Source organism: Chroicocephalus ridibundus, chromosome 1 (assembly GCF_963924245.1).
Source record: "Chroicocephalus ridibundus chromosome 1, bChrRid1.1, whole genome shotgun sequence".
In the NCBI taxonomy this organism is placed as follows: domain Eukaryota; kingdom Metazoa; phylum Chordata; class Aves; order Charadriiformes; family Laridae; genus Chroicocephalus; species Chroicocephalus ridibundus.
In genome coordinates this window covers 393,485-421,483 of record NC_086284.1, presented here as the reverse complement: position 1 = coordinate 421,483, position 27,999 = coordinate 393,485, and the positions used below count along the sequence as shown (strand labels likewise).

At 39.9% G+C, this 27,999-nt stretch overlaps 1 protein-coding gene across 2 annotated transcripts; it reads left to right on the top strand.

The window, feature by feature from the left end:
- Positions 1-27,981, top strand: LOC134511324 (putative N-acetylated-alpha-linked acidic dipeptidase). Of its 2 annotated transcripts, XM_063325091.1 has the most exons (19): positions 1-141; positions 1,557-1,667; positions 4,455-4,641; positions 5,430-5,531; positions 8,465-8,590; positions 10,461-10,647; positions 11,383-11,476; positions 13,619-13,717; positions 14,823-14,908; positions 15,905-16,024; positions 17,373-17,455; positions 17,748-17,811; positions 18,346-18,413; positions 20,424-20,515; positions 21,333-21,423; positions 22,219-22,483; positions 23,684-23,765; positions 25,498-25,590; positions 26,634-27,981. In XM_063325091.1, exons 1-19 carry the CDS (start codon positions 26-28, stop codon positions 26,821-26,823), a joined length of 2,256 nt encoding a protein of 751 aa, XP_063181161.1. In that variant the 5' UTR covers positions 1-25; the 3' UTR covers positions 26,824-27,981. The 2 variants fall into 2 exon arrangements, with proteins under 2 accessions (XP_063181161.1, XP_063181153.1); XM_063325083.1 differs by lacking the exon at positions 1-141 and having other exon boundaries at positions 1,495-1,667.
- Positions 27,982-27,999: the final 18 nt, after the last annotated feature.

Sequence of the window (27,999 nt, the reverse complement as noted above, 5' to 3'; positions counted from 1 at the left end):
AGCGGTGGGGAGGGGGCCGGCAGCCATGTGGACGTCGCTCGGCGCTGCCAGGGAGCCGGCCGGCCCCAGGGCAGCTAGCGGCCGCTTCTGGGCTGTCGTCCTGGGAGCAGCGGCGGGGCTATTCCTCCTCGGGTTCCTTATCGGGACAGTGCGGACTTAACCCCCCTTCGCATCGGGGGCGGGGGGGCTCTCCCGGCCACCCTCGGCCCTTCCAGCCGGGGGAGGTGGCTCGGAGCCGGGCTGAGGAAGGGCCGGGTGGGGGGAAGGAGCAGGCGGCTTCCAGCGCCCGCGGCTTTGTGCCAGGGGTGCCCGAGGTGGGTCCGTACTCGGCCCGGCCGACACTCCCTCCCTCCCCCCTTCCCTCCCTCCCTCCTTCCCTCATAATCTCTCAGGCCGGTCCGGGCCAGCCACCGACCCCTCCAGGGACTCCTGACTCCTCCGCAAGAGAAGGGGTCTTCAGTCGAGAGTGTCTTTTTCGGCTGGGTTTTCGATTTCCTTTTAAATAAAGTAGTTCTGCCCAGAAGAGGCTCTGGGTTTGTGAGGAGGGGACAGAGCCCTCTGCCGTGAGACTGCACGGGCCCAAACCAGAACGGCGGGAAGACACATACGGGGCTGGAGGAGCGCTGACAGGAGGGGTGAAAGAGGCTTTAATTTCATGTGCCACCTCGGCCCAAGCAGGCAGGGCTGCGGGTTGCTGCCACAAGAGGTTTTCCCTCCCTTTTGGTTCGCAGATGGCTCAGGGCCAGCTGAGGGGAGGAAGGAAAACAAAAGAGCCACTTGTATTTTGAAACGCCCTTTGGTATGTCCTTGGGGTTCGTGCCATCGGGAAGCCCTGACTGAATCGCTCTCTTCATGCCGAAAGAGAAGTGGCACATTTCATGTGGCACACTTCCGCTATGCCAGTGACCGGTGCCTCGCCGGTGCCAGCCTGTCACCCGCCCTCGGCTCCCCGATGGTTCGCTGATTTGCACTGCCCATGTACCCGCCGCTGCGTTTGCACTCACCATGTCCCAACTCTGACTTAAAAGCAAAAAACAGATGTCAGAAACACTTTCTTCCTAGCCAGGTGTTCCTCTCATCGCTTACTCTGGTAATGCCTGCACAGTAAGGGAGAAATTCCAGAATAAGAGCCAGACAGACCAGAGAGTGAGAAAGGAGTTACAAGACATCTGTTCCTTACAAAGGCTGGCTGTGTTGCTGTGCTTTTTTGTAAGGCTGCTGCCTTACTGCTGAGCTGACTGATAGGACTGACAGAATGATGTTCTGGTGCTAAAGAAAGAGAAGTCTCCTTAGAATGTACAGTAAAATAACTGTGATGAATATAGTATTTTATTCCCCTCAGTATCTACCTAGGTAAAGAAGTTCTCTTCACGTGAGGGCAACTGCTGCTGCCGTCGCTGTGCAGCCTGCAGTAGATTGTGGCTGCTTGTCTGTGCTGAGATAAAAACAGTGGTAAAATACACAGTGACAATCTTGTGGTGAAACCAAAGAGGGATGGTGTGTGTCATGGTAAGATTGCTCTGGTGTTCTTACTATTGTGTTTTGGTGTGTTGTACAGGCTGGTTTGCAAAACCCACAGAAAAGAAGACATCTGTGAGTCCTTATGAGGAGATGAAGGCAACGTTTACGGCCGAAATGAAAGCTGAAAACATCAAGCAGTTTCTTTAGTAAGCAATATCTAGACTAATCAGTCAAAAGAAAAGAAAATCCAAGCAGGAAGCAGTGCAAGGATGCCACCAGACAGACGAGGGTGTACAGGTTCTCGGACGTAGATTTTATCTCATGTGTCCCAGTGAGCTGTGATGGACAAAACAGTGGTTTTGATTGTCTCAGTGGTTAAAGTAGTTAAAAATTGGCCAAGCTCGTGCTCAGCCCTTGGTGAGTGCTTGTACAATGTAGAAGTTCAGCTTTTCTCTTACGTGTCCTTTTTCAGTCTACAACAAAGTTTATCTTACATTGATTTTTATGGAAAAAAGTTCACCTCAGATTAGGCTGTATGGATGAATTTAAATCAGGAGAGATTAAATAGAAAACAGCAGATTACAGCAGTGTAAGAGAGAAGAAAATCATGCCAGTGTTGAAGCCTTTGGTTCTTCCTACAGCTTAGGCCTTAATACTGTATTGCTACTCTCTACTCTCCCTTCACACTTTGTCATGTTGTGACCAAATTTATGTGTTAATGCGTGGCCGTTCCAGCCTTGTACTCACTTTCATGAAGAAGGATACGTTTCCAGGCTCTTTCTGTCTGCGCAATGAATAGCTGGAGCAGACATAGTAGATACCAGCTAGTCAGCTGGCGGTACGTTACACTGCTCATAATAAAGCTCATAGTCTTAAAGCTTTAGAGTCTTTTTTGACACCGTGTTTTTTTACCACTAATTTTGTCATCTCATCTACCCTTTAGTACTTAAATTACTTGATTTTAAATGTACCCTTACTTCTTTTATTAAATCCTAAAAGCAAAGCTGCTAACATGTGTTCCTGAAAATTCAAAGCAATGGAAGATGATAATACAGATTTTTTTAATCTATTACAGTTTAATTACTGTAATTTATTTCTTAGTTTCTGTAACTTAGAAGCCTGAACTACAAGGACGCTGATACACTATTATTTGTTTATTTTAGGGGTCTTGTAAAGAGATTATTTTTCTCCTAGGAGAGTGTAGTATTTGTTAAGAGCTGTATTTATTCCAGTCAGTAATGGACCAGAAGTCATAGTTTATGGATAGAAATTTACTGTCTGTGTAAAGAAAGTGTTAGAGTATCAGTTATTTTAGGAGCAATCAACAAATTCAGGTTTGCCTTAAATTACCAGCCTGATTAAACAGCATGAACTTCTGTCTTGCTACAAAACTAAATAATTGAAAAAACATTTTTGGTTTATAAGATTGTGGCAATCCCACTCGTTTCACTTTAAGTGCACTTGCCACAAACTGTTGCAAATAAATTAGATGGAAAGTACATTCTCTTTACTACATAACGGCCGTGTCCTGGACTATATAAACATCAAAACCTGAAGATTTAGGATTTTTTAACAGTCCTAACCTGTGATTTGGCTCCCCAAAAGTCAACTGTTCTTAAACAGCTCTGTAAAAGGACTGCTTTCTGCCCTCTTAACTCCCTGTCTTCATGCCAACAGGAAATGTCGTACTTCATTTACTGTCCTGTGTCCAGTTCTGTGGTGAAATATGGCAGATACTTAGTCCCTGCTCAGAACTACCAGTACAGGCAGTCAACAGATTAGAAGAGGAAATGAAGAAAAACACAATCTTCAGTTAAATGGGAATATAATGTAAGAGAATGTTATTCCATAAGTCAAATTTTAATGAAAATGTGAGACTTAAACATTCCAGACTCATACAGAAAACAGCCATTGGCTCTAACAATAGCACGTAAGTGTGCTCTTGGTTCAGTATGTCATCCAGAAAAGGGTACTGTCACTGTAGCAGGGACTTTTACTACAGTGTTGGTGCTGGATGTTTACGTTATCAAAGGAACATGGTTTTATCTAGCAGCATTTGTTACAAAAGCAGAAGTGTATAGTTCTTCCAAAATGCTTTATTTGATGTCTTTGTTCTCACTGGAACTAAAAAATTCAAATTTTTCCCAACCTTACACCCCTTCCTTATTGAAGATCCAATTTCCTTCATTAACACCATCTGGTGCGACACATGTTTCTGTGGCATGTTGATGGCATGGTCAAATGACAAGATGAGGGCATTGTGATGACAACTTCATTCACCTGGGAGTTTCTTCATCTCATTTTACCACTAGGCTTTCACAATGGTCAGGACAATTTTTGTTTTTGTTTTTTTTCCAGGCAATGGGCTGTTCATTATTTATGTTATCTTTCACTGTTTGTTATTCACATGGGATGACTTTTTCTCTTCAGTCACAAGTTGTTGAGTTTTTCTGTTCCTTGTTGGTAAGCCACTGTGAACTCACTCTCTCTTATTTGCCAGCAAGACACACGCAGAGTGAACTTTTAGATGAATTGGTATTTGTGCCAAAATTAATGAAAATAGTAGGACCCAAGGAGAATATCCAGTTAATTAAAAGTAGGGATCAGACTAATTATGCACATTTCTAAATTAAATACGCAAAGATAATTCTACCCAATTCTTTTATCACTTCACGAGGAGGGTCAGTCTCATTATGCATAGGAGTGATTGGCTTAAGGTCACCCGGAAGACAAAGAGCAAAGCGAGGACAAGACCCCACAGCTGCGAGGAAGATACAAACACCTGTGGTAGCTCAGGTCAGACTGAAACCTGTTAATTTATGTATAAGACATGGATAAGATATGTAAGACTCATGGATACAGAGGAGTGTAGGTCCTTATTTAGCCTGTATACGTCTGATCATCTTTAATGGGTTTATTTCCAGCTAGGCTAAGAGGAGTTCTGATTATGAGCTGCAATGCCTGATCCTGACTTCTTGCTTCTTTTTCTCTAGCAATTTTACACGGCTTCCTCACCTAGCAGGAACAAAGGAGAATCTGCATCTGGCGCAGCAAGTCCAAGCTGAGTGGAAGGAGTTTGGTTTGGATTCTGTTCAGTTGGTTCATTATGATGTCTTGCTCTCTTACCCCGATGACACCAAGCCCAACTACATCTCAATAACTGATGAGCATGGAAATGAGGTACAGAAAACACCAGTTTCCGCAGCTAGGGAACAAAATCACCTTCATACACCTGCGAAGCCTGGGAAGGAAAGCTCTCTGCGCTGCTAGTGGTGTTGGGCCTGGTCCAAAGCTATGGAAACGAGGGGTTCCCGTTTGCTTTTGTATTTTGAATCTTTGTTTCTTAATGCATGCGCTAGGAATACTAATAATTACCCTGATCCTTACAGCATACTGACATCTATGGATTAAAGTAGAATTATGTGAGAGAATGACTTTATGTAATGAAATTATTTTAAAATTGTTCTGTTATTTAGAAAGAGGAAAGCAGCCGTGGTCAGCATCGTTAGTTGCATTGATTCATTATACAGTATTGGTAATTGTGCTAAATTCAGTTTCTTGAAGATTAGAGTTTAGGCCTCGAGATGGACTGTCACAAGTAACATCACTTCATTACGGAGCAGCTGTAGTGCTCATAGAAGCTCCAGGGATGAGCAGGACACAAGCGTTTTTTGCCATTATGATCTAACCTGCTCTTTTCTGCAGTCCTGAGACCACCTTAAGGGACCTTGTATTCATTTAAGCAGGATTCTGCGTGAAGAGTGGAGATGGGATTTGCAAGATCACACATTGAGCCTGCATGCTGAAAAGGATGCTCGGTGCTAGCGAAAGTTGTTGCCACTCCTCATTTGGAGTTCTAAAACTAGAGGCTTTTAAACTGCAAATGCATGTGAAATGTGCCTGAATAGGCAGTACTTCTTTTCCATGTTGCCTGGTTTACTTTTTTTTCTTTTCTTCTTTGCCACTAGATTTTCAATACATCCTTATCTGAACCTCCTCCTCCAGGATATGAGGCTGTTAGAAATGTGGTGCCACCCTACAGTGCGTTTTCAGCCCAAGGAATGCCTGAGGTAACACCGTAGAATAGTAAAAGAAATGGAAGTGGGAAGAGAAATAGAAAGAGAAGTAGGAACAGGAGTAGAAATAGAAATAGAGACAGAAATAGAAAAGATGGAATATGATAGCGTAGTGTAGCGTAGCATAGCACAGAGGGGTACAGAATAACGTGAAGTTCCTGGGTCTTAGGCTTTAGTTCAAAACCTGACATGTCACCAGTAGGAAAAATGTCGTAGCTCTGATGTTCGTGGAAGTTTTGCAATGGAGCAATGTTCAAATTGAGCACCCATACGTGTTTGATTTTTTTTCTCTAGTTTGAGACAGAACTGGATTTTATTTTTACCTTTTTTAAAAAAAATATGGTAAAATAAAATAATTTAATGTTGTAAGCTGCTATAAGCTTCTCCTGATATTTCTGTGGCTATGCACCATTGTTTCCCATCTTGATGAACAAATAAGACTGTTACATTTATGGAGCCAAGTGAACAATCTAATTTTCAAAATGCTGCTTGCCCAAGGCTCACACTGACAGGTATAACTGCACAGTGTACGGTATGCTTGAAAAGGGCTTTTGCTAGCATTTCTAGCTGGCGGTAAAAGTGTTGCTGTGATTGGAGTTTAACACTAATCTTTTCTATCTTGTACCAGCTGGCAGGCTTGCTTTTATAAAGCTGTCCTGTGTAACAGGAGCTTTCTATCCCGTGATCATTAGTGGTTTCAATTAATATTTTGTAAGATTAGAAATTTTTGTTGTTGTTCTCAGCATCTTTCCTGTCTATACGTTCTATACATAGAATAACGTAGGTTGGCAGGGCCCTCTGGAGGTCATCTGGTCCAGTCTCTGCTTTAAAGTTGGATCTGACTTTGAAACCTGCTAACAAGGCTTTTACTCACACAGCCCGGTATTAGAGTCATGTGCTTCCTGAAGTTTGTTAATAAGCTGCGCAAGTCCAGAAAACAAAAGGTATTCTGTATTCATTTGCCTCAGATACTCAAAGGAAGCTGGAGAACCGAGCAGATAGTCTGTACCCTAGGATATGACAGCTTAGAGTATTTCAAGAATTGCAGTAACGTAAGGTAAAATTCACGGATTCTGGCACTGTGTTATAACATAATAGCCCCAAAGAAAGCAGAATAACTTCACCACTTTATTTGATTTCTGGAGAGAGAGTGATGGGATATGGGAAATAATAAAAGTGAAGTCATGGAAATAATAAAAACAAATTCTGAAAGCTGCATCTTTCTTCTTTAGAAAATGATTTTATTTTAATTAGATGTAAGAACATTGTTTCTGAAAAAAAAAAAGAAAAGACAGATTGTCTTTTCAAAATGTGATGCTTATATTCACCTTATTGCATAAAACTTTGACAAAAGCTCCAGGTTCCTAGCTAGCGCTGTTAGCAATAGCATTCTCCAGTGAGCAGCTGTCTGCACGTGTGCTGCAAAGAGGGAGCATGTATATAGCTCAGCAGTGGGAATACTCAGTGCGTTCAGGGCTCTTCTGAATTCTCCCAGGCCTGTTCATGTATTTTGTGTTAAAAGGCATTCTGTAAAAAACCAGAACTAAGCTACGGAGAGAGATATTTGGAACTTGCCAAGTTCAGGTTCTCTTTCTCCTCATTAATTTTGCGAACAATTCCTGCGTAAAGCTCCGAGTTCAATGAAGGGAGAAGGATGTAAAGTACCCGCATCACAGGCTAACTGTAGTCTCGCAAGTAGGCAACTTCCTGGAAAGCGGTAGAAATGGATCAAAGTTCTTGAGAGCTATACTTCTAAGTAAGTAGAGCTTGCTTACTTACTTGCTTACTTACTTAGAGCTTGAGAGCTCTACTTCTATAGAGCTATACTTGACTTTACTGAGAAGGAAAACTACTCCATAAATTCAGAAAAACCTCCCCAAGAATAATCCTTGTGTTTTTGAATTATTCTCTGAACACAGAGGACCAGAATCTGTTATATGAGACTATATATGGTAACATTTGAATGCTCTTAATGTGAGACCGCCTGAATATCTAGTCAGCGATTTTTATCGGTATAAGAGATTTAAGTTTATACCTTTTTGAAATTAAATTGAAGATCTCTCTGGAGGTCTCTGGTGATATGGAGAAATGCACTAAGGAAAAGTGTCCTGTCACCTAATTTTAGTTGTCTGGTATCAAAGGCATTTTCCCTTAATCAGTCTTTGAGGCTTATTATAGGCATTTTCTCTAAAACAGTCTTTCAGGTGTAATCAAGGAGAGGTATATCCAGAGGGCAGTTTATTCCTTCCTAAAATAGGTGTTTGAAACAGGATTGAGGTGAGTTCTCCTGGAAAGGGTGAGTTTTCAGAGGACTTCCCAGCTCTTCATTGGCTATGGAGTGCACTACAGGACCTTCTTAGACAATGCACACAACCTTTAGGTAACTGACATTAAGGAAGATGAATCAGGCATCAAGTACTGAATAACAGGCTTGAAACACAATCGTGAAGAATACTTTTTTCATGTGCAAGTTGTATTTATTTTGACAGTCCTGTAGCTTCTGCTGTATTGAATGATAATCGAGTCCTGAGAATTTCATAGGATATTGGCATCATTTAGTTTACTGCATAAAATATTTACTGTGGCCTCTGGGTCTGAATTACCTCCATCTGTCCAAGACGGACTACAGCTTAAACAGACTACGAAGAGAAGTAATTGCTGCACTCTGAGTGCTTACTCGAAGTTTCTGTTTCAGCAGTCCTATCTTAACTCTCCGTTAAGGACAGAGTCTGGCAGCTTTGGATGGTAGGAGTCTATAAACTCGTTAGAAGTCACTTGCCTACCTAATCGTCTCATGATCAAAAAAGAATTCGTACCAGAGCCAGTCCCAGAGGTCGTTGTTCCCATCTGATTCTCTTACTAGATCACATCCTCCTTTTGACATGCTCATTGACATTCTTGTTTCAAATTCTACCTCTTCCGATCAGGGTGAGTTAGTGTATGTGAATTATGGCCGCACCGAGGACTTCTTTAAGCTAGAGCGTGAAATGGGAATTAACTGTACAGGAAAGATTGTTATTGCCAGATATGGGAAGATCTTCAGAGGAAATAAGGTAATGCCTCTCTGTGAAAACGTTACTTGTGCTGTCCTTCAGTTGATTTCACGAGACTGAAACACTTACTAAAGTGTTCTGGAAAATTTAGCCTAACGGTTTTTCATAGCGCTGTGCTCAAAGATGGTTCTTTCTTAGAAGACATAAAGTATATATTTAATACGCATATAATACATCTATAGGATAAAAGTTAATAAGTTGGAAAATGTTCCGTATTTGCATACTAGAAAGAGTTCCAAAATATTACTAACATTCTTGGGAAGCGCACTGTAGCTCTGAACTGGGCTGTTCTTCCCTATTGGTTCATCTGTGCCTTAAGATGCCTATATTATGTTTCTTCATAGTGGTTTCTGTACACCAGGCAGAGACTGTAACTATACGGAGGTTATTTTAAATTCTATATGTGTTTATTCAATGTCCCTATCATATAAATATTTTTAAGCTACAAATTTCTGCATGTTTCCATGGCCTGATAGGAAAGTACATAATCATGTGCATACTTATGCTCAAGTTATTTAAATGTGTTTGGCTCTTGTACAAAAATTAGTTTGACCCTAATTGTGGCAGGACTATAGTTTGCATTTTTCAGTTACCTAAGGGTATCAAACACTGAATCTCCTCGCTGGAATGCCAGCTCTTATTATATGCTCTTGGGTAATCTCCTGTGAGCTTTTAAGTGGGTAACTCACTGGTTTACATACGTACGTACACACACCAGTGAAAAGTGACATGTAACTCACACTCTAGCTCAGACAATATTTTCACTAAATTGTTTACCACTCTTAAAGATACTATCTGAATGGAAAAGACTTAAAAATTGAAGAAGGTATTGCTGGCTATGAATCTTCTATTAAAATTAAATACAAACACCTCAGAGTTATTAGTATCTAGAGGGGCAGTTGTCCTGTGGTTTAGAAATTACATGCCCTCATTGACACAAAGGGATGATCTGTTCATTCATTTCTAATGACTGTTTATATACTGAAGAATTCGGTAGCTTGTATAAAATCTGGAGAACTGTACTGTGATTTTCCAACTTCCGAATGGTATGCAAGAATAGGATAGAGGATTAAGGCAAGTACTGTATTTCCTGAAAAAAAGCTATAGTGTTTCTGAATTAAAATATGCAAATTTAAAACTGTTGAGGATTAGTTGTCACTCAGTCACTATACATCATTGTCTTATCTAGTGGCAAAACAGATTGGGATGTCAGAATGACATATATTTTCTTTCACTCTCTACCAGCCAGGATTATACAATAATAAAGTCGTGTGAGAACACTTTTAAAAACCAAAATAGCGTGCAGGTCCGTGCTTCTGCTGTAATAAACCTAAGCCTCGTGAAGAGGCCCCTTTGGAGTTAGGCTTGTTCACAGCCAAAGACAGTTTCAAGCTCTCCAATAATAATGTTTCTGTGTAGTCTGAAGCCTGAGGTATCTCAGGAGATCGTTTAGGTAAACAAGGTAAATACATGACTAACTGAAAGATAAGATTGCATCCATGTGATACAGCTTTTTCCATCCCTGATGGGTACCTTTCGATAGTCAGTTGATTGTATTTGTCTGGATGACAGAATATAAACTCAGGTTATGTAGTAGTAGTGTGAAGGATGCGTTCCACGTTAATGCAGTTATCTCCTAACTAAAATGCAGAGCAACAGAAAACCTTTTACTTTCTTATGGAACCTGATATCCACATATATATTTTCAGGAAATTTTTGCTATGAGACAGTAATGGGCCCTTTACTTAGCCCAGGCACTGTAAAAGGCCCTGAGGAATAATCACTGTAATTTATACGACTTTCTTTTGCCCCTTGAACTCTTGTGTGAAGCTATAAAGGACTGGATAGGGACCGGAGATGTGCTTTGCAGGTGAAGAATGCTGAACTGGCAGGTGCCAAGGGAGTTATTCTGTACTCTGACCCTGCTGACTACTGCGCCCCAGGAGTAGATCCCTATCCAAACGGCTGGAACCTTCCAGGCGGAGGAGCCCAGCGTGGGAATGTGTTAAACCTGAACGGGGCAGGGGATCCTCTGACACCAGGTTATCCTGCAAAAGGTGAGTGACACTGAAGAAGTCATACTCTGAGGGTCTGCTTTCAGGAAGGGATGGGAAGGTAATGGGGATGTTCGTTCCCTTGGAAAAAACCACATTTTTTCTTGGTCTTTCTGTTGCTCAGAAGAGGCAGATTGGGCTTCACATCAGTAGGCCACTTCTGCAAAAGGTGCATCAGAGAAAGCGAGGGTATGTTAAGGGAGTTACACAGTGCAGTGCTGGTCTGCTTAACTTCACAGACATACCCAAGTTAGCCCAGAGATCGTGACACAAGCGTTGGACAGCTGAAGCCCTAGTCTTCTCTTCCTGTTTCTCATCAGTCAGTCAGCAAGGAGCCAGCCTACACAGCCCACAGGTTGCTTTGCTTCTGTAGTTTCCTGTTCTGCAGGATTTGGGCTGCTTTCCCTCCACAAGAGCCCCCACTGGCAACGCGGAGATCTTTCATACTGGGACTCGTCACCTGGCTGCAGCTGAGGCTCCTGAGAAGATGACTGTTTCCCACTGGTTCATCACCTTCACCTAACGCTCTAAATGCATGACTGAAGACACTATTGGAGAACATTTTTAGTGTTTCTCTGAAAACATGTTGATAAAGAAGGAAATCACTGAAGAACTGTCAGCCTGACTTTGAGGAAAGTGAAATGATTATCCCTGACTCCAGTGTTAGGACTGTGCTATGAATTGTACAGATTCCTTCTGAGAGTTGTAAATATGAAAATAACTGTCTTTTGCTTTCAGAATACACCTATCGATTAGACAAAGACAGTGCTGTAGGTCTCCCAAAAATTCCAGTTCATCCCATTGGCTATCATGATGCTGAGTCATTGCTGCGGTAAGTGTACTGGAGACATGAAGAATTTTAAGCAGACTGTTTTTTGAAAGTTATGAGAGTATTTGAAAAGACAGGGAGAAGACTTGCACTGTGCTTCTGTCGTAGCTGTTGAAATAGTGTGTGTTTCCCATTAGGTCCTCCATAGAAGGCAAACATGTTGTCTATTACTACATATCAGATATCGTTTGCAATGATGTCATATCAGGATCATTTGCAATATATCATGATCAGTCAGGTATACTGAAGTTATAAAGTGCCTCTCAGTTTGAATAAAGGCATAAGTTTTGAGGATGGCATGATACCCATCCTGTGAAAAAGACCGCAAATTAAGTCATTCATTTGTCCAGGGAAATGCTTGCCGTGTGTGTTTGATAGGACAGTATCTACACTGTCCTCCGTTAGATGAAGGCGTGTGCTTTCTCTCATCAGGTGTATTGTGCTGCAGAAATATGAAGCGATGCTAGCAAACTAATATAAGGACACTGAGGAAACTCTGGAGTGTTATGGGGGATTTAGTAGACATGTAGCTGAGTGTGCTTACAAAACATGCAAGTGACATGACGACAGGCTACCAGCTTGCCAGCGGGCAGCATTAGAATTCGTAATTATCTCAACAAACCAAAGAAGTTCTCTGAAAAAACTAAGATGTGATTGAGTTGTCAAGTGTATCGTTCCCCTAAAAATGTAGCAATAATCATCTTTGTCAACTGCAGAGGTACAGAGCAGGAAACGCCTGGGCTGGCAACAGCACCGCGCGTAAGTGTTTAGGGCAATAAGTGAATTTAATCTTGCGTGTGTATTTGTGTAGGAATTTTACATCTAAATCACATGAGCAATCATTCTGCTCTGTTTGATGCCTCTGTTTGAATACGGAGTAAAAAAAAAATTAATTCTATCTTGTCTCTCAGTGCAGGTTTCCTCTGAAGTATTAAAGCTAGATATTTTTATATGAGGCAGAATTTTACTATATTTGTGTCTTTGCATACCTGATGTTCATTAGCACTGTTCTAGTGTTTTTCCTATTTCCTCCCAAGCTTTTACGGACTAATATATGTCCAAACTGTCTTTTCTTTAAAGCTTTATGGTCATCTCTGTTATGAGGATAACTGTTCATAATGATAAAGGTATAAGTTAAAAAACTCTTTTTTCCACTGCCAACTGGTAGTGGTAGAGCAGAATAATATATATAAATATGAGGTAGCTAGATATTTCTCTTCAATAACTTGTAAATAATTCTAGAAATTGGTTTTCATAATTAGAAATGAAATCTAAATCCTCTAAAAATACTGTCTTTTTTTTAACTTTTGTCTTGAGAAATCATAACTTCTGGTTATTCCTGCTATCACATTTTTATGTAAGAAAATAAACCAAGGACTTAAAGACATGCTGAAGTGTTCTGTGGAGTAAAGCTTGACTAAAATATGCATTTGCAGTAAAGGACATGCTTTTATTTACAATAAATATATTTTGCCCAATAAGAACCAGAACATCCAACATACTTTTTAATATTTTTGTTTCTCACAAGTTCGTGTCAAAAATATAAATCCTTTAGAATAGGTGAATAAGTATGGGTGATTGCGATCCACTGAATTATTGCATTTCCAGTTTTGTTAACTGAGAAAAAAACATCTCACCTTTGACAATGGAACAAGAAGAGGTGGCTTGGACTGGTCACATTTCTGCAGTTTTAGACACCTTTGAAACACATCAACTCTGTCTGTGCTGACAGATCGAACAGTATCCAGGCACAGAAACTGTCTATGTTGTTAAACGGTTAGAATGGCCCAAGTTACTCTCTGCTTATTCGAAAGCAAATCCAGTTCAACGTAGCAGGAGATTCCAGGGAGCGTTTGCAAGAGGCAGATTGTATGCAAAACCTTTGGAGGCTAACAGGATAGCTGTAGGCCATTCCAGCCTGATCTCAATGGCCAGGACTATTCCTCTATGTTAATTTATTAGTATTAATGTAGCTAAAAAGACAGATTATTCTCCTGTGGAAACTTGTAGTATAAATTGTATGAGACAAAGACGATGACTGGTGTGCATGGGACCTGACAAAGTGTGATTCCTGGTTCCTCATTCGTGTTTGGTGCTATTGTAAGATGTCTGTAGCTAATAATGATAATTTTTTTTTCATAATAGTAATATGGGAGGACACGCACCGCCGCATAGTAGCTGGAAAGGAAATTTGAATGCATCTTACAGTGTGGGTCCTGCCTTCACAACAGATTATTCTACAAGGTCAGTTTTGTTTCATAAGGAAAGCATGCTTGGGATCAGAGAAGAACAGGTAGAGCAATAGAATTTGACGAAAGGTAGAGTAGTTGGGGTTATTTGCGTCATTCCTTTGATTATGACCATTTCCTTGGCTGAACTGCACTCACGGCAAAGCTTCAGTAGAAGTACATCTCGATTGGAGGGATATGACTGAACTGCTTTAGTTTCCAGATAGTCTTTAACCAGTGACATTTGAAAAGCATCTAACCTTTGACAAACTATTTGATGAAACTGATTATTTTTTTGAGAACTGAATTTGTTGTCTTCTTAAAATTCATGTAGGTCCAGCTTCCGGTCTTACCTATTGCCTTATATAAAACAGTATTAACCTACGAGTCAAGTTTTCCAGAAAAAAAAGCTTTAACTACAATGTCATTTTTATTGCTTCCGATTTTTTTAACCTGATTTAGTAATTACAGTCTAGGACTAAAGTCCAGGTGTTTCAATATTGGCTGAGCTATTGTACTGACTTCATATGAACCGTTTGACCTCCCTGTGGCTTAGTCATACCACATGAAAAATTCTTTCTGAAAAATATACAGACAGCCCTTGAGGATGAGTTGTTGCACCTCCAGCCGTGTTGTAGATAAACAAACAAATTCTCTTGTTGCAACTCAGGTTGTCTGATTTTCTGCTGCCTGAGCTGCCACATCAATATTGCCTGTGCTGGGGTCAGTTCTAATTTGCACCAACCTCTAGATGATGAGAACTATTTATCTTTCTAACATTAGATGGTTTTCATTTTTCTTTCACTTCTCCAAATTTAAAAACTATCTGCTAGCAAAAAATCTTTGAATTTGGAGTTCTGAGCCTGTTACCCTTGTAAATCCTATTGACATCAATAACAATACATAGCTTTCAAGGGCTAAAGCTGTTCTCAATTGCACAAGTATAAATCCAGAAAAAAACTACACTGAAATCTTTTCAGATTTACTTTGGTTTAACGGAGGATAAATTTGGCCAAAATGCTTTCCTTACAATTTATATTGTACACTTTTGAAAGGCGTCAAGATGTTTTCTTATCTAATCTGGTGGATTTTCTCTTTGGGTTTTCTTCCCAATGCACTAGAAAGGTGAAAATGCACATTCATAGCAACAACGAAGTAAGGAGGATTTACAATGTGATCGGTACCATCAGAGGCACAGTGGAACCAGGTAAAGTCATTTGTCTTCAGTGTGATGCGAGCGTCCAGTGACCTCTACACGCACTTCATAGTTACAAGGGGGAAATGGAGAACATAGTTTTCTCTGAAATATTGCACTACATGATCATTGGAGTTGAAATATTTATTGCACCAGCTTTCGTGTGGTTCAGGGTATGTCAGCAGTTTCACTGTAAATGCTGATTTTCAATGGGGAGTCATAACCAAGATGGAAATATTTGTCTTCAGGCAAGTGACTTCGCAATTGAAAGAATATTCTTAAGTGGATATTCTTCCCTGCTAACACAGGGGAATGGATTTTGCATTCCGTCTGAAGACATCACATCCACCACTACTGACTTTTTGTCTGTCTTACACTCTCTTGTAACCAGGGTGATTTTACAGTCTGAAAGCCCAGACATACAGACATCCTTAGGATGATGATAACATCATTTAACTTGTAACTGCAGCACTTCCCTGTTGCCTGACACACAACTTTAACCATGTTATGGTAGCACAGAGATCTAGTCTGACTTTCACCTTATTAATCACATCTCTATCGTGATTGGACAACTCTTTTTATGATTGACAATGTATATATTCAGAGAAATACTGCATTCAGCACACCTTAATGTTGCGAGTTGGCATGCTGTATAATATAATTAGTGGATCAACTTCACTATGAAGCACACTATTGTAAAATATGGAAAGATGCTTCTATCTTTAGAGGACAGGTGCAGTATTTCTAATAACAGAAGTAACATGGAATTTAAGAGGTTTTAGGTTTTATGAGATCAAGTTATTGTGTTTGACAAATTCTTTAGCACTGGCTGAAAATGCAGAAGAACGTCTTTGGAGATTTAAGATGTCTTTTGCCTATCATGTTATTATAAACTGTTAAGCTTTGTTGCCTGATACCTACATGGAAAATTAGAAATTACTTACAATTAGCATTTCTATGGCAGGAAAAAAGTTTTTCTAGGTAAACCTCCATCATTAATTTCTCTAGACAGATATGTCATCCTGGGAGGCCACCGCGACTCGTGGGTATTTGGTGGCATTGATCCTCAGAGTGGGGCAGCTGTGGTTCACGAGATTGTGAGGAGCTTTGGAAAACTGAAAAGGAAAGGTAATGTAATGAAAGAATAAAGCACACCAAAATCAATGCTCTCAGCAGTGCCTATTGATTTCTCTGGGATTTAAGCACATGCTTAAAATTAAACAGCTGTATCTCTGATCTCTTGAATAAGCACGCTGCTCTGCAGTTGTTAATTAGCTCCAGTTACAACTTCCGTATCTGTGAGGTACTTCTACTCAAGAGAAGGTACACGTAAAGGAAGACAAAACACAAAATTGGGGCTACTGAAATAAATATGACATTTAAGTACAATTGATGGCTGTGTATTTGAGGCTGGTCAGACTGGATGTTTCAGTGTCCCTGTAAAAGCAATACAGCGGTGGACTGATCAAAGTTTCATCGAGGCAACATCGAGAACCCTCTCAGCACTTGACTGTGGTTTGGAGACAGACCCAAGAATATATAAAGCGTGTCTGTGGAATGCAGAGAATGAGCTGTGCAAACATAGGAGGAGGTAACGGTTAAAAATACCTCACGCCTAGTTACATTAGAATAAGAACAAATGCCAGCTGTACCAAGTTTCTGCTGCTGTCAGTGCAAATGCCATTTCCCTATCTCACATCCCACGCAAAGAAGCTCTGACAGCTCACGTACTATGCTAAAGGAGCTTTCTTTGCCTAACCATTGCACTTAAAACCTATTGACATTTAGTTTTCTTTCCATTCCCTCCCACTTATTGGGTATTAGGGGAAACTGCCCTTGGAATGCAAGGGAGCAAAAGACGAAGATTCCAGTAGCCTCAAAGAAAACTTTGGGCGGTTACAGAGGCAGGGCAATAGAATGTGTTTCATTTGGCCTGAGTTTAAATGGGATGCAGATTTCACTTCAAGTGAAAGATCTTTGTTTTGAAGGTGATCTGTCAAAGTTACAGGGAATTCCTTAAGTTTTGAAATCCAGCATTTGTGAGACAGGTCGAAGAAGTTCAGTAATAGATATGAAAAGATGTCAGACACTTTTCTGTCAAAGTAGACACTGGTATGCAGCGTCCACTAAATTGGACAGAGCAAAACCAGTAGAAAAGCTTTTCTTCAACAATTATTTTTGCTTGTTCAGAGTTTTAAATTTTAGAAAATTTTCTTGCCGTTAAAGCTGAGAAGTGAAAAAGAATACATTATTTGGCACAATATTGAAGCAGAAGTGAGATTGCTACAAAATTAGCAAACCATTATTAGATTAGATAGTGAAAAAGTTGGTGTTAAAGTTCCTTAAACACACCTCTTTCCCCACAGATGGGGATAAAAGATGAACTCCCCCCAAATGACATTTGTTGTCATGTTAGTCACCATGTAACAAGCAGTCTTTATTTCTGGAATACAGTTTTCATGGTCTTTTGTTGCAGGATGGAGGCCAAGGAGAACAGTGATATTTGCAAGCTGGGACGCAGAGGAATTTGGCTTGTTAGGATCGACAGAGTGGGCTGAGGTAAACCAATAGTGTTCAAAGAGAAACTTTCACTGTGGCAGATCCTTGAGAAGTCTGTACCAGAAAGCAGCACTTCGTCCCTCCCTCCCTCTCTCTTCCTTACACACACACGCACTCACACACACTCACGCACACACACTCATAAGTTTCCTTTTGAACTACCAAGAATATATGTTTCCCTGCAGTACGTGATGTCTTTCCCTGAAACGGCTCTTACTTCTGTGGATGGGAAAATAGTTCTTAGGAAAAAAAAGTGTTCCACAGCATTTTCTTCCTCTTTTTCTTCTCATAGGAAAATGCCAAAGTATTGCAAGCACGAGGAGTGGCGTATATCAATGCAGATTCCTCCATCGAAGGTACATAGCTTTGACTGGTTTTTGACCGGAGTAGTGATGGTATATATAGGTGACTTGGAGGCACTTTGGCTTGGAGATCCATAAAAGCTTCCATGTGATAGTGTTGTTGCATTAGTCTGGGAGTAGATGTGGGGGGAAACTGATCCAGAATCATAAAGTATCCTTCAGATATTCCTGGTGCTTCAGGGGAGAAGTCCATTACAGTAGCTACACTATTTGGGAAGTCATGGGGAGGGACAAGAACTGTTGAATCCCTGTCAGCATTTCTGTGGAACTCTTTAGAGTCAGGTTCTCCTCTTAGAACATGCGTAATAAACATAGGGACATAAGAAAAGCTCTTAAGGTTGCCCCAAAAGCTGGGCTGTAATTCATCTTCACCAATCCAAATGCACTGCCAAGATCCCAGAACTCTTCTACGGGGAGAATCAGCTTGTTCCTTGTAGAGAGTGTAGTTCTCTAGTCACTTTCTTATTAACAAATAATGGCATCAGTAGAACTTGCTTCTTCAAATAAATGATTTTTCCTTTTTTTCAGGAAACTACACCCTACGAGTGGATTGCACACCACTGATGTACAGACTGGTGTACAGTCTTACTAAAGAGGTAATACCGCTTGAAATTTCTAGCCAGCATGTTCAGTGCTCACTTACTGGATGGGGCTCTGTGTATAAAATACAGTGTCAGATGTTTCTTTCTTTTCTGACTGCAGTACCCCTTGTAAGTCAATAGTTAAGTGACTGGAGCTTTTTCCCAGGGGCAGCAAAGGGATTTCAAGTTTACACCTTTAAATTATTAGTTATTCAGGATTAGGGGATTTTTCCACTCCTCCTATCAAAGTATTCTTTCTAAGAACAAAAGAATAAAAAAATGCCATGAGCCAGATGACAGAAACAAGCACAAACCTGGCTGCCCAGTCCAACTACTACGGTGCCCATGGCAGTGAGAGATTCTGACTCCCTTTAGGCAGGGGAAGAAATAAGGCTTGCCACAGTGTTGTTTTTAGCATAATGTGACAGGTTTGATCAATGTGCTTCACTGGCTCTGAACACAATGCTCTCACACATATTTTTGTGGCACACAAAATTAAAAGGTAGGGACCTTTCTCAGGAAATAACCTCACCGTCTTAGATGTAAGATGTTCCTTGCTTCGAGAGTGAGTCTTAGAGGCTGGCACTAAAAGGCTTTTTAGTTCTGGTTGGTTTTTTTTTCTGTTCATCTGCATTAAAGCATGAACATTTAATTAGTTTTCTGTGTTGGTGTTTTATATACATATATATAATGTACATTCAGCTACTGTATATATTCTGTGAATCTACTAGATCTGTCTTCATCTGCTTGTATATGTTCAGTCATCTGTCTTTTCCAAGGTTGTTAATTTGTTGTCTCTTGGAAGCTGCCATTGTACTGGTACAGGATGGTAGGTGGTAAATGGTAATGGTAAATGGTAAAGGATATGTAGTAATTCAGTGTAATAATTTGCTGGCAATTGAAAAGCAACAAATAAAATTTAACTCTGTTGAAATTAGGTGCTCAGATAAAGATATTTCTGCCCTGAACTGCAGAAGAGCAGATCACCTGCAGTTCCCGTGGTAACCTGTGCTAAGTGCAGGTATTCAGAACAGTCAGAAAGTCAGGTCAGCAAAGTCTTAGTTTGGGCACCAAATGTTGGCCTAAATACCAGTATACATGGTTTCATAACCCATCCTGGAGCTGGGAAGCAGCGACAAAGGCTGAAGAATGCGCGTAATTGCAGCTTGTTGGTGGCTGATGTCTGAAGAGAATGCTGATCGGGAAGGAGGTCCTGTGTGATCCCATCCAAGGTTAATCTGTGGCAAAAAGTGTTAACGCTGTTCTATGAACAGTTAGCTTCATGACCAAAACACCAAATATGTTAGTTTGATTTTTTATTTCTATTGCGGATTCTTAGATAGTAGATTTAGATATTAATAATAGAATAGATATTAATAATCTTTAATAGATTAAAGATAATAAAACCTCAGCAGCTGACCAATAAAAAGGAAAGATGAAAAAATAAAATACCCACGTTGTTTAACCTGCTCAGTAATCTGGAAGGTAGTTAGGGTGATAGGAATGAACTTTAGGATGGTTATGGTATGGATAGCTCTGTAGCAGCTATGATGACATTAACACCAAGCACTATACGCTTTACCCTTCTAAGGTTACTGCTGCACCCATGAAAATAATTTTTGTGAATTAAAATGGTAGAAACAATTTTGAATCAAACCAAGACAAAATTGTTTGATATTTCCTGGCAAAGTGAAACAAAAAGTTTTGGTTTTGAGAGGTTTTTTTTAATGTTGGATATTTAAATTAAATGGCTGAAAATCTCATGAAGAAATATCAGAATGTAGATATTGACTTGAAATGTTTTGATTTCCCTGTGTTTTCTTCCATTGAAAATTACCTATTTTTAGCCAATAAACTATTCCTCTGAAAAATGCTATGCATTTGAAATGTTACAGTGGAAATGCAGAAAGGTTAAGGGACTTAAGACTGTGACTTATTAATTGCCCTAAGCCGTATACTTTACCTGATTATTGGTAACATTTGAAATTGTACCCTTTGTCTTTTTTTACAATAAACTTTTTCTAGATACCAAGTCCTGATGAGGGGTTTGAGGGAAAAACTCTTTATGAGAGCTGGTATAAAAAAAATCCATCAAGAGAATACAAAGACGTCCCCAGGTCAGTGACAAAAGAAAATAAACGATATGCCAAAAGTTACTGTAACTTGCAGAGTGTGGTTTTTAAAGAAATACCACTTGAAAAACTGAGCTCCTAAAAGAAATGGTGTGATCCTCAGCTGGTAAAAATTTCAGGGTTTTATTGATTGCAGCTGATACGCTATTGTACTACAGTTTTGTGAACCTGCCTTTGTAGCACGAACAGGAAGCTTTATGTATGAAAAGTAAAGTGCTTATGTAGTTTACAGAGATTTAGACAAATAAGGGTTGTATGCACAACCCAGCGGCAGGCACACAAGGTGCTAATCACAGCAGCTTTCCCTTGCACTCGCCTCCAGCCTCCTGGAACACCTCTGAGTTTGGGTGGCTGGGGAGCACATCAGACAGGTTTTACAACACTGTCCTTCAAAATTACCAGAGTTTCTCTATGGAAGCTCAAAGACTGATTCTATTCCGTGGAGCCATGCCAGTACAGTTGTGTTTTCTCTGAGTTGAGAGCTTCGGATAGTGGAAGTTCAATAAGAGGAAGGTCATTGGGTCTTCTCAATGATTAAAGACAGTGAGTTAAATTCTTTTTTTGAGAGTTTGATTTCTCTGCCCCTGAGAATGATGACTCTGCTCCTCCGAGAATGCAGTTGGTGAGGTGCATGTAATGTAGGGGTCACAGGCAATTCGTGGTATATTGATAAAACGAGAGTGCTAGGGAAAGACTAGTGACTGCGACTGCAGAATAAATAATTACCACAGTACTAGGAAGTGAACTAAAATTATACTTTAAGTATTGTCGCTCAAGGAATTTTCCTCTTTCTTGTTAAAAGAATAAATAAACTGGGTTCTGGCAATGACTTTGAAGTCTTTTTTCAACGTCTTGGCATTGCTTCAGGCAGAGCACGCTACAGTAAAAATTGGGTAAGTCTGTGTCTTAAGTAATTTTGTCTCCCCCCTGTAACTGCCTGAATAACGTCACCTGTAATTGAGCCATTTAGACTGCCAGCTTTTTGGAGTAGTTCAGTTTAGTGTGTCAGAGTAGAGTCCCAGTTCATTAGTAGAACTCTGTGCTACTACAACACAAATATTTAATAAATAGGAATGGTCAACTTGGTGTCAGTCAGACAAAAGGAACTTTGCTCGGGGTACATGGATGTGCTCAAAATTACCTGTGGTTCTTGAAGGCTTATGAATGGCTTATGATGACTTTTGAATGATTTGTAATAACTTATGGAGCTTTGAATTCAAAATGGTTTGTGTTTTATGGAAAGTATGGGTTTGACTCTGGAGCATACTGTGAGGTGAGGCTAATTGAGAAATGTTTGAGGAGCAATCTACTCAATGTGGCCTTTTCCTCTGAAGAGGCATATTCAAAGGCACAAAGAGAAACGACTGTTGAGATCCAAGCAAAGAGAGGCAGGGCAGTCTCACCTCTGTTTAGCCGGTTAAAGGTTATGTGTCTGTTCTTAGCTATCTTCTTAGGCTCTGCACATGGTCAGTGGAGAGGGGCATCTCCAAATGACTGTTCATCTCCCACAGGTTGATATCTAAGAGAGCCACCACTGCGCAGTTCTTCTCATTTGACTGTCTGTAGTGGCTGCATAGGATTAGTGCGACCTGAAACTTAACTCTACAGTGCCTTGAATCCCACAGCAAAGGTTTTCAAGCAAAGCGGAAGTTACAACTGAGTAATGGTTTTGTTTGGGTTTGTTTCAGAATGTAGAAAAATATAGCAGCTATCCAGTTTACCACAGTGTCTATGAAACCTATGAAATTGTGGAGAGGTTTTATGATCCCAGTTTCAAGAATCATCTGACAGTAGCTCAGGTACGGGGAGGGCTGGTGTTTGAATTGGCCAACTCCGTTGTGCTTCCGTTTGACTGTAGAGATTATGCATCAGCTGTGAGCACCTATGCTCACATCATCTATAATTTGTCAAGGAACCATGAAGAGGAACTGGCAACATACAATGTATCCTTTGGTACGTACAGTCTTTCATCACACTCTTCCTCTGTTAATGCTACCAATGTTCTATCTCAATGTATGTCTTAGTCGTGACCTGGTATTTACCTTGTGCTGCATGAACAGAAAATAAAACAAGAGCCACACCCTCTAATAATTTGAAATTTGAATATTTTGTCACTAGCGTGCCTGTCTAGAGACTATGCCACTGCCAACGCTTAGAGTCGAATGTTCTTGATCTGTGCACGGTTCACCAGTGTTGCCAACAAAATATCTTTGTCTTGGTCCCTGAAAAAAAAGCGTTGGGTAGTTCTCTGTGCAACACTGATCATAGGATAATAACATGTTAGAAGGAACCTCAGAAGGTCTCTAGGTGAACCTGCCCAAGGCAGGTCGGCTGTGAGGTCAGACCAGGTTGCTCAGAGCTTTATGCCATCTGGTCTTGAAAACCTCCAAGGACAGAGACTACAGAACCTCTCTGGACCACAGTCCTTGACTGTTCTCAGGATTAAAACTATTCTCGTTATCTCCAGTCAAAAGTTCTCTTGTTTCAGTTTATGGGCATGTGATGGGAAGCGCAAGCATCATGAGAAGTTTGCCTCGGGGCTTGGTCGCGCAGGAATGGTTCATCCCTATGCAACAATAGGGATCTTGTGCTGGCATGTGAAATATTATTTCATGTTATAGGGATTCACAATATGCCTCCTGCCTGAGAAGCCTTTATTTTATTGGCAACATTACATACTATTCAGTTTAGGACTTGGCTGCTTATGACCAATATCGGATACGTGTGCGTGCATGCACACACACATAGACACGTACACTCAGACTTTCTCAAAAATGTTTGTGTGGAGGGACATACCAATAAAACATAGGTTTGGGGATTTATAAAATCTCAGACCTACCCAAACAGTCTGATTCTGGCAATACATGCTCTAGTTTTTGGTATTTATGTACATTCTTTAGGTAGCAAGCAATAAGCAGTATTCACAACAATACTGATTTCTATTGTCTCCAAGGCACATTTTCACAGAATTACATAGTTTTTAATGTAGGAATAGGGGGTCATCTGATTTTTATTCAGTGAGAATTGGCAGATCATGATCACAGGGAAAGATAAAGCTTTAATTTGAAGAATTTGCTTTTTGAAATTTGAAGAATTTTGAAATTTGATTTCTTCAGAATTTGAAGTTAAATGCTTCCTTCTTGCTCCCTCCAGATGCTCTGTTTTCAGCTGTGAAGAATTTTACAGAAGTTGCGGCTAGGTTTCATGAGAGACTGCAACAAATAGATATCAATAAGTAAGTTTAACTCTTTTTCTTCTTCCAGTAAAATACTCCATGTAGTCCTCTGGGCTCAGAGGGCATGGTCTTCCCTTGCATTTAGTCCCCCCAATAACCTTGGCGACAAATGACGTCAGTCATTTGTTTCATAGGTCCTTACGGGTTCCTGTCTCTAAGGATCTGGTTACTCTAGGAAACAAAGTCTAGAAATGTTGAATTACTGGACATCAGAGACACTGCAGAGCCTGGGAATCTAGCCATATTAGCTTTGAAAAGTGTCCAAGGTAATTAATGTCAATTCTTGTCAGGTTTTAATTGAGGAGCAGTGCCAGGATGGTACATGGATGTGCCTAGAATGCTGGTTAGCATGAGCAGAGCCAGCTCAGGTGTGTAACTCCCTCCAAGTAGAAACACATCCTAGGATTTTGTCACTGGATTACCATTAAAGAACAAATGTTGACTTGTGCTCTTCCTTTGCCAGCACTCTAGTTTTCAAGATAATGGTAATACTTAATGAAAAAAAACAATACACCAATGAAGTACCGTGATTGTAGTTGTGGCAAGCTTTTTGATGAGCTTTCCCAAAATTTCTATGCACCACCTATGCCAAAGGGTCTAATTGGCACTTGACTTAATTGTTAATTTATTCTTTGTAGGCCATGCCCAGAATGAGAAATCACATTTCCTTTTATTCATTAACATTAACATTAACATTAACATATTCCTTTATCCGTTAACATACACATCCATATGTGTATGTTACATTTCTTGGGAAGAATATAATTTAGCCATACGCTTACCCTTATGGAAGACTAAGTGAGAATAAAAGCCATCTTTTTAATGGCAGCAACTTTCAAGATAAATGAGTTAACAAAAATTTCTTCTGTAAAATATGACATTTATGACATATGACATGTATGTGGCATTTTCAAAATGGTTTAATTGATGGATGGCCTAAATCTAAGCTTTAATCCAACGAACCAGTTTCAATTTTCATTTACACCAATGTAAACTTGAAAAAGTTTCCTTGATGGTAGTTACTCCAGGCTTACAGCGATATAAATGTCACCATTTTCCTTAGTGAGTGCCTTTGAAGTGCTACAATAAGTTCCTTCGGATGTAAACTACCAAACCCACATATATTCAGTATAATCTTCTTCACAGTTCTTGTATTTGTTAAGCATCAGTAGTATGCTCAGAGCTATTCAAAGCACACAGACGGTCTCTGCTCTAGGGAATTTACAATCTGACGTTGGAAAAACACGGTTCTTGGATGATTCAAAAGATGATTCTAACATCACAAGGTTCCTGTTTCTCAGATGTTGTGGTTTTACATAAAAATAAATTATTTTATTGAAGTAATTTGCAGCTGGTTGGCCTTGTGGAAAATAGGTTCTTTAGAAAACTGTGGTACAAAAGAAGAGAATGGTCTGCCTAAGCATCCTAATGAAAACGAGCTAAAGGAATAAGGTGCAACATGAGAGAAAATGCCTGAAAGTCTCTGTCTTCTTTGACACTATTCCTTGGCCTTTAAAAACAGCTTTAAGAGACTTTCAGACTGTCTCACAGTACAGAACAGCATAATTCTGTTTTGCAGGTTATCTGACTTGGGCTGTCTCGTGGCCTACACTTTAAGTTCAACATCCTGGATCTACTGTCCTTCACAAATCCCGAGCTGTGTACATGGAGGCACGGGGTGAGAGTGGGCCAAACACTTTGTAGCTAACATATTCCTCCGTTTTCTTTTTAGCCTACTTGCTGTCAGATCGCTAAATGATCAGCTCATGTTTCTAGAAAGGGCTTTTATTGATCCCCTTGGATTACCTGGCAGGCCATTCTATAGGTAAGAAGGGCTTATTTTTCACTTTCCGCCTTGAGTACCATATAAGAATTCCTTTAAGATTTACAGGTCTCTAAATGGAATTGTAATGATTTTATTCAACGTGGTAAAAGTAGATTAAACAGGACAAATAAAATTGAAAAGGGAAGACAACATTAGGGAAAACTTCAGTGAGGTACACTATGCAGAATGAGGAAAAGTCTTGTTGGAAGCCTATTCAGATCAGTAAACCTATTACCACTGATTTCTGTGGGCTTCTAAACAGATCTAAAAGTTTCACCCCGGACTCAGTTCAAGTCATTTCAGTGGTAAAGGATCGTTACTACGATTTGAAAGTGAAATAGGGTATAATTGAAGTATCTACAATTTGATTGATTGTAGCAGAACAGTCATGCTAGCAAATACAGTGTAGAGGGCAGTACTTCAACAGCAGTGAAGTGAATTCAGTAGTTCTCTCATCCAGTTCAAGAAGTAAATGTTGTTTGAGAGGCAGAATAGTCAAGCCAAGTCTAGCTTTTTGGCCCTCCTACCACTCTGCATAATTCAGAACAGGAATCTTTCCACTGAAAAGTTCCACTAAAAAATAACTGTAGAAAGAGAACTCTACGATGTAAAGTCCTTGTTCCCCTCGTAGCTTCTGATTAAAAATCTGTTGAGAACAGTCTTCTGTTAAAGCATCAGCTTTCCTACCTCAAAGCGTGCCTGTATCTGTTGGAGATTGTGTATATCTGTGAGAAAAGAAGCTGGCTGGTTTTTTATCTCTCTATTTCATCTAAAATGAGGGAAAGGAGAATACATTAGTCAACTTCTATCTCAACTCTTCTTATCTATAAAGTTCTGGAATTCACATGGAATAATTTAGCTTATGTTATTTTCTTGCTTCATAGATTGTAGGTACTATTGCTACAATAATCTTATTTATTTAGATCTTCAGTGTCAAGAATTTAACTGATGATACAGAAACAGATTAGTTTTATTCAGAAAATAATATGTTTTATTTTCCTAATGTAGAATATTGTTATTTTTTTCCCCCAACTTCCCCACAGACATGTCATCTTTGCTCCAAGCAGCCATAACAAGTATGCAGGAGAATCATTCCCAGGGATCTATGATGCCATGTTTGACATTAAAAACAAAGCTGACCAACATGAAGCCTGGGAAGAAGTTAAGAGGCAGATTTCCATTGCAGCCTTCACTGTACAGGCAGCAGCAGGGACACTGAAAGAAGTAGCATAAATATCAACAACGTAATCATCAACGAAGACTACGTATGACAGTTCGCAGAAGCCTTGAAAATGGAGCATTTAAAAACACTATGCAGATTATTACAAAGAACACATAATCCAAAAAATCTTTTTCTTTGCAAATAATAAGCCCAAGCGGAATGCATTTGGCAATGTTAACGAGGTAATGTACTCCATTCAGAGAGATCAGGCTTTGGATAACCTCTGAAGTGAGAGTGCAAAAGTTTCATGTTTTCTCTCAGCTTCATATTTTACGAATTGCTAACTACTGGATTTATTTTCAGAATTTTTCTAGCTCAATTATTATAGCACTACTCATAGTGCGTTAGGAAACCAGAAGTCATTTCATGTTTCTATCGGTTTCTAATTTTGTTGTTGACTTTTTATTATTTGCCTTGGAGTTGTGTAATTATAGATAGCCCTTTCAGCTCTCCTTTTACACAAAGAATCACGTATGAAGATGGGAAAACCGTCACATACTGTGTGAGAGATGTGTAATGATCATAACAAGTTTTGGGCAGCCAGCCCAGAATACTCATCCATGACGTTCTTCTCTTCACATGCTGAGTCTTGCAGCTGTTTGCAAATAAAACTAAGCAAGAAGCCTTCTAGTCACTGGGGGAAAAACAAGGTGATACCTCTTGTCAGACGTATAATCATCTCACAAATCATGTCTTTCGAGAAGAAGACCTACTTTTATTCTTTTACCCAAAATCTACCCCTGCTATACCTCGTCTGTATCAAGGTATTTTTAATACGAAGACAATGAGAAGCAAAGAAAATTTGTCATGTCCTTAGTTTGAAAGGATAAGAAATTATTAGCATCTTAGTAGGGTCTATATTTCTGATTTGGGTGTGCAGCTTACTCTTATGACAGTCTGCTCAAAAGACTACAATGGGACGACCGAGATCAGACAGAGAAGAATCAAAAAATCAGATCTCTTCATCTGCCACTCTGCCACTACAGGATTACTAACCTCTTGCACAGCAAATATTTTGGGTAGTTTGAATCTGTCATTTCAGCTGAGGCCTCCGCCATGCCTTAGAAGAGGGTCCCACGATCTAATGGATTTCAATGTCATGGTAGATATTTTCTTTTCTATAAAACCTCATTTATTCATAAATATTTGTACTCTTTACATTAAAACGCTTTAGGCAAGTTACAAAT

What these genes read in the sequence shown, in the direction of transcription:
- LOC134511324 (XM_063325091.1), top strand. Translation starts at nt 26, where the DNA reads ATGTGGACGTCGCTCGGCGCTGCCAGGGAGCCGGCCGGCCCCAGGGCA. An exon ending in AGATCTTCAGAGGAAATAAG is followed by an intron (nt 8,591 to 10,460) that starts GTAATGCCTCTC and finishes TGTGCTTTGCAG; the next exon opens with GTGAAGAATGCTGAACTGGC. An exon ending in AACATACAATGTATCCTTTG is followed by an intron (nt 22,484 to 23,683) that starts GTACGTACAGTC and finishes TGCTCCCTCCAG; the next exon opens with ATGCTCTGTTTTCAGCTGTG.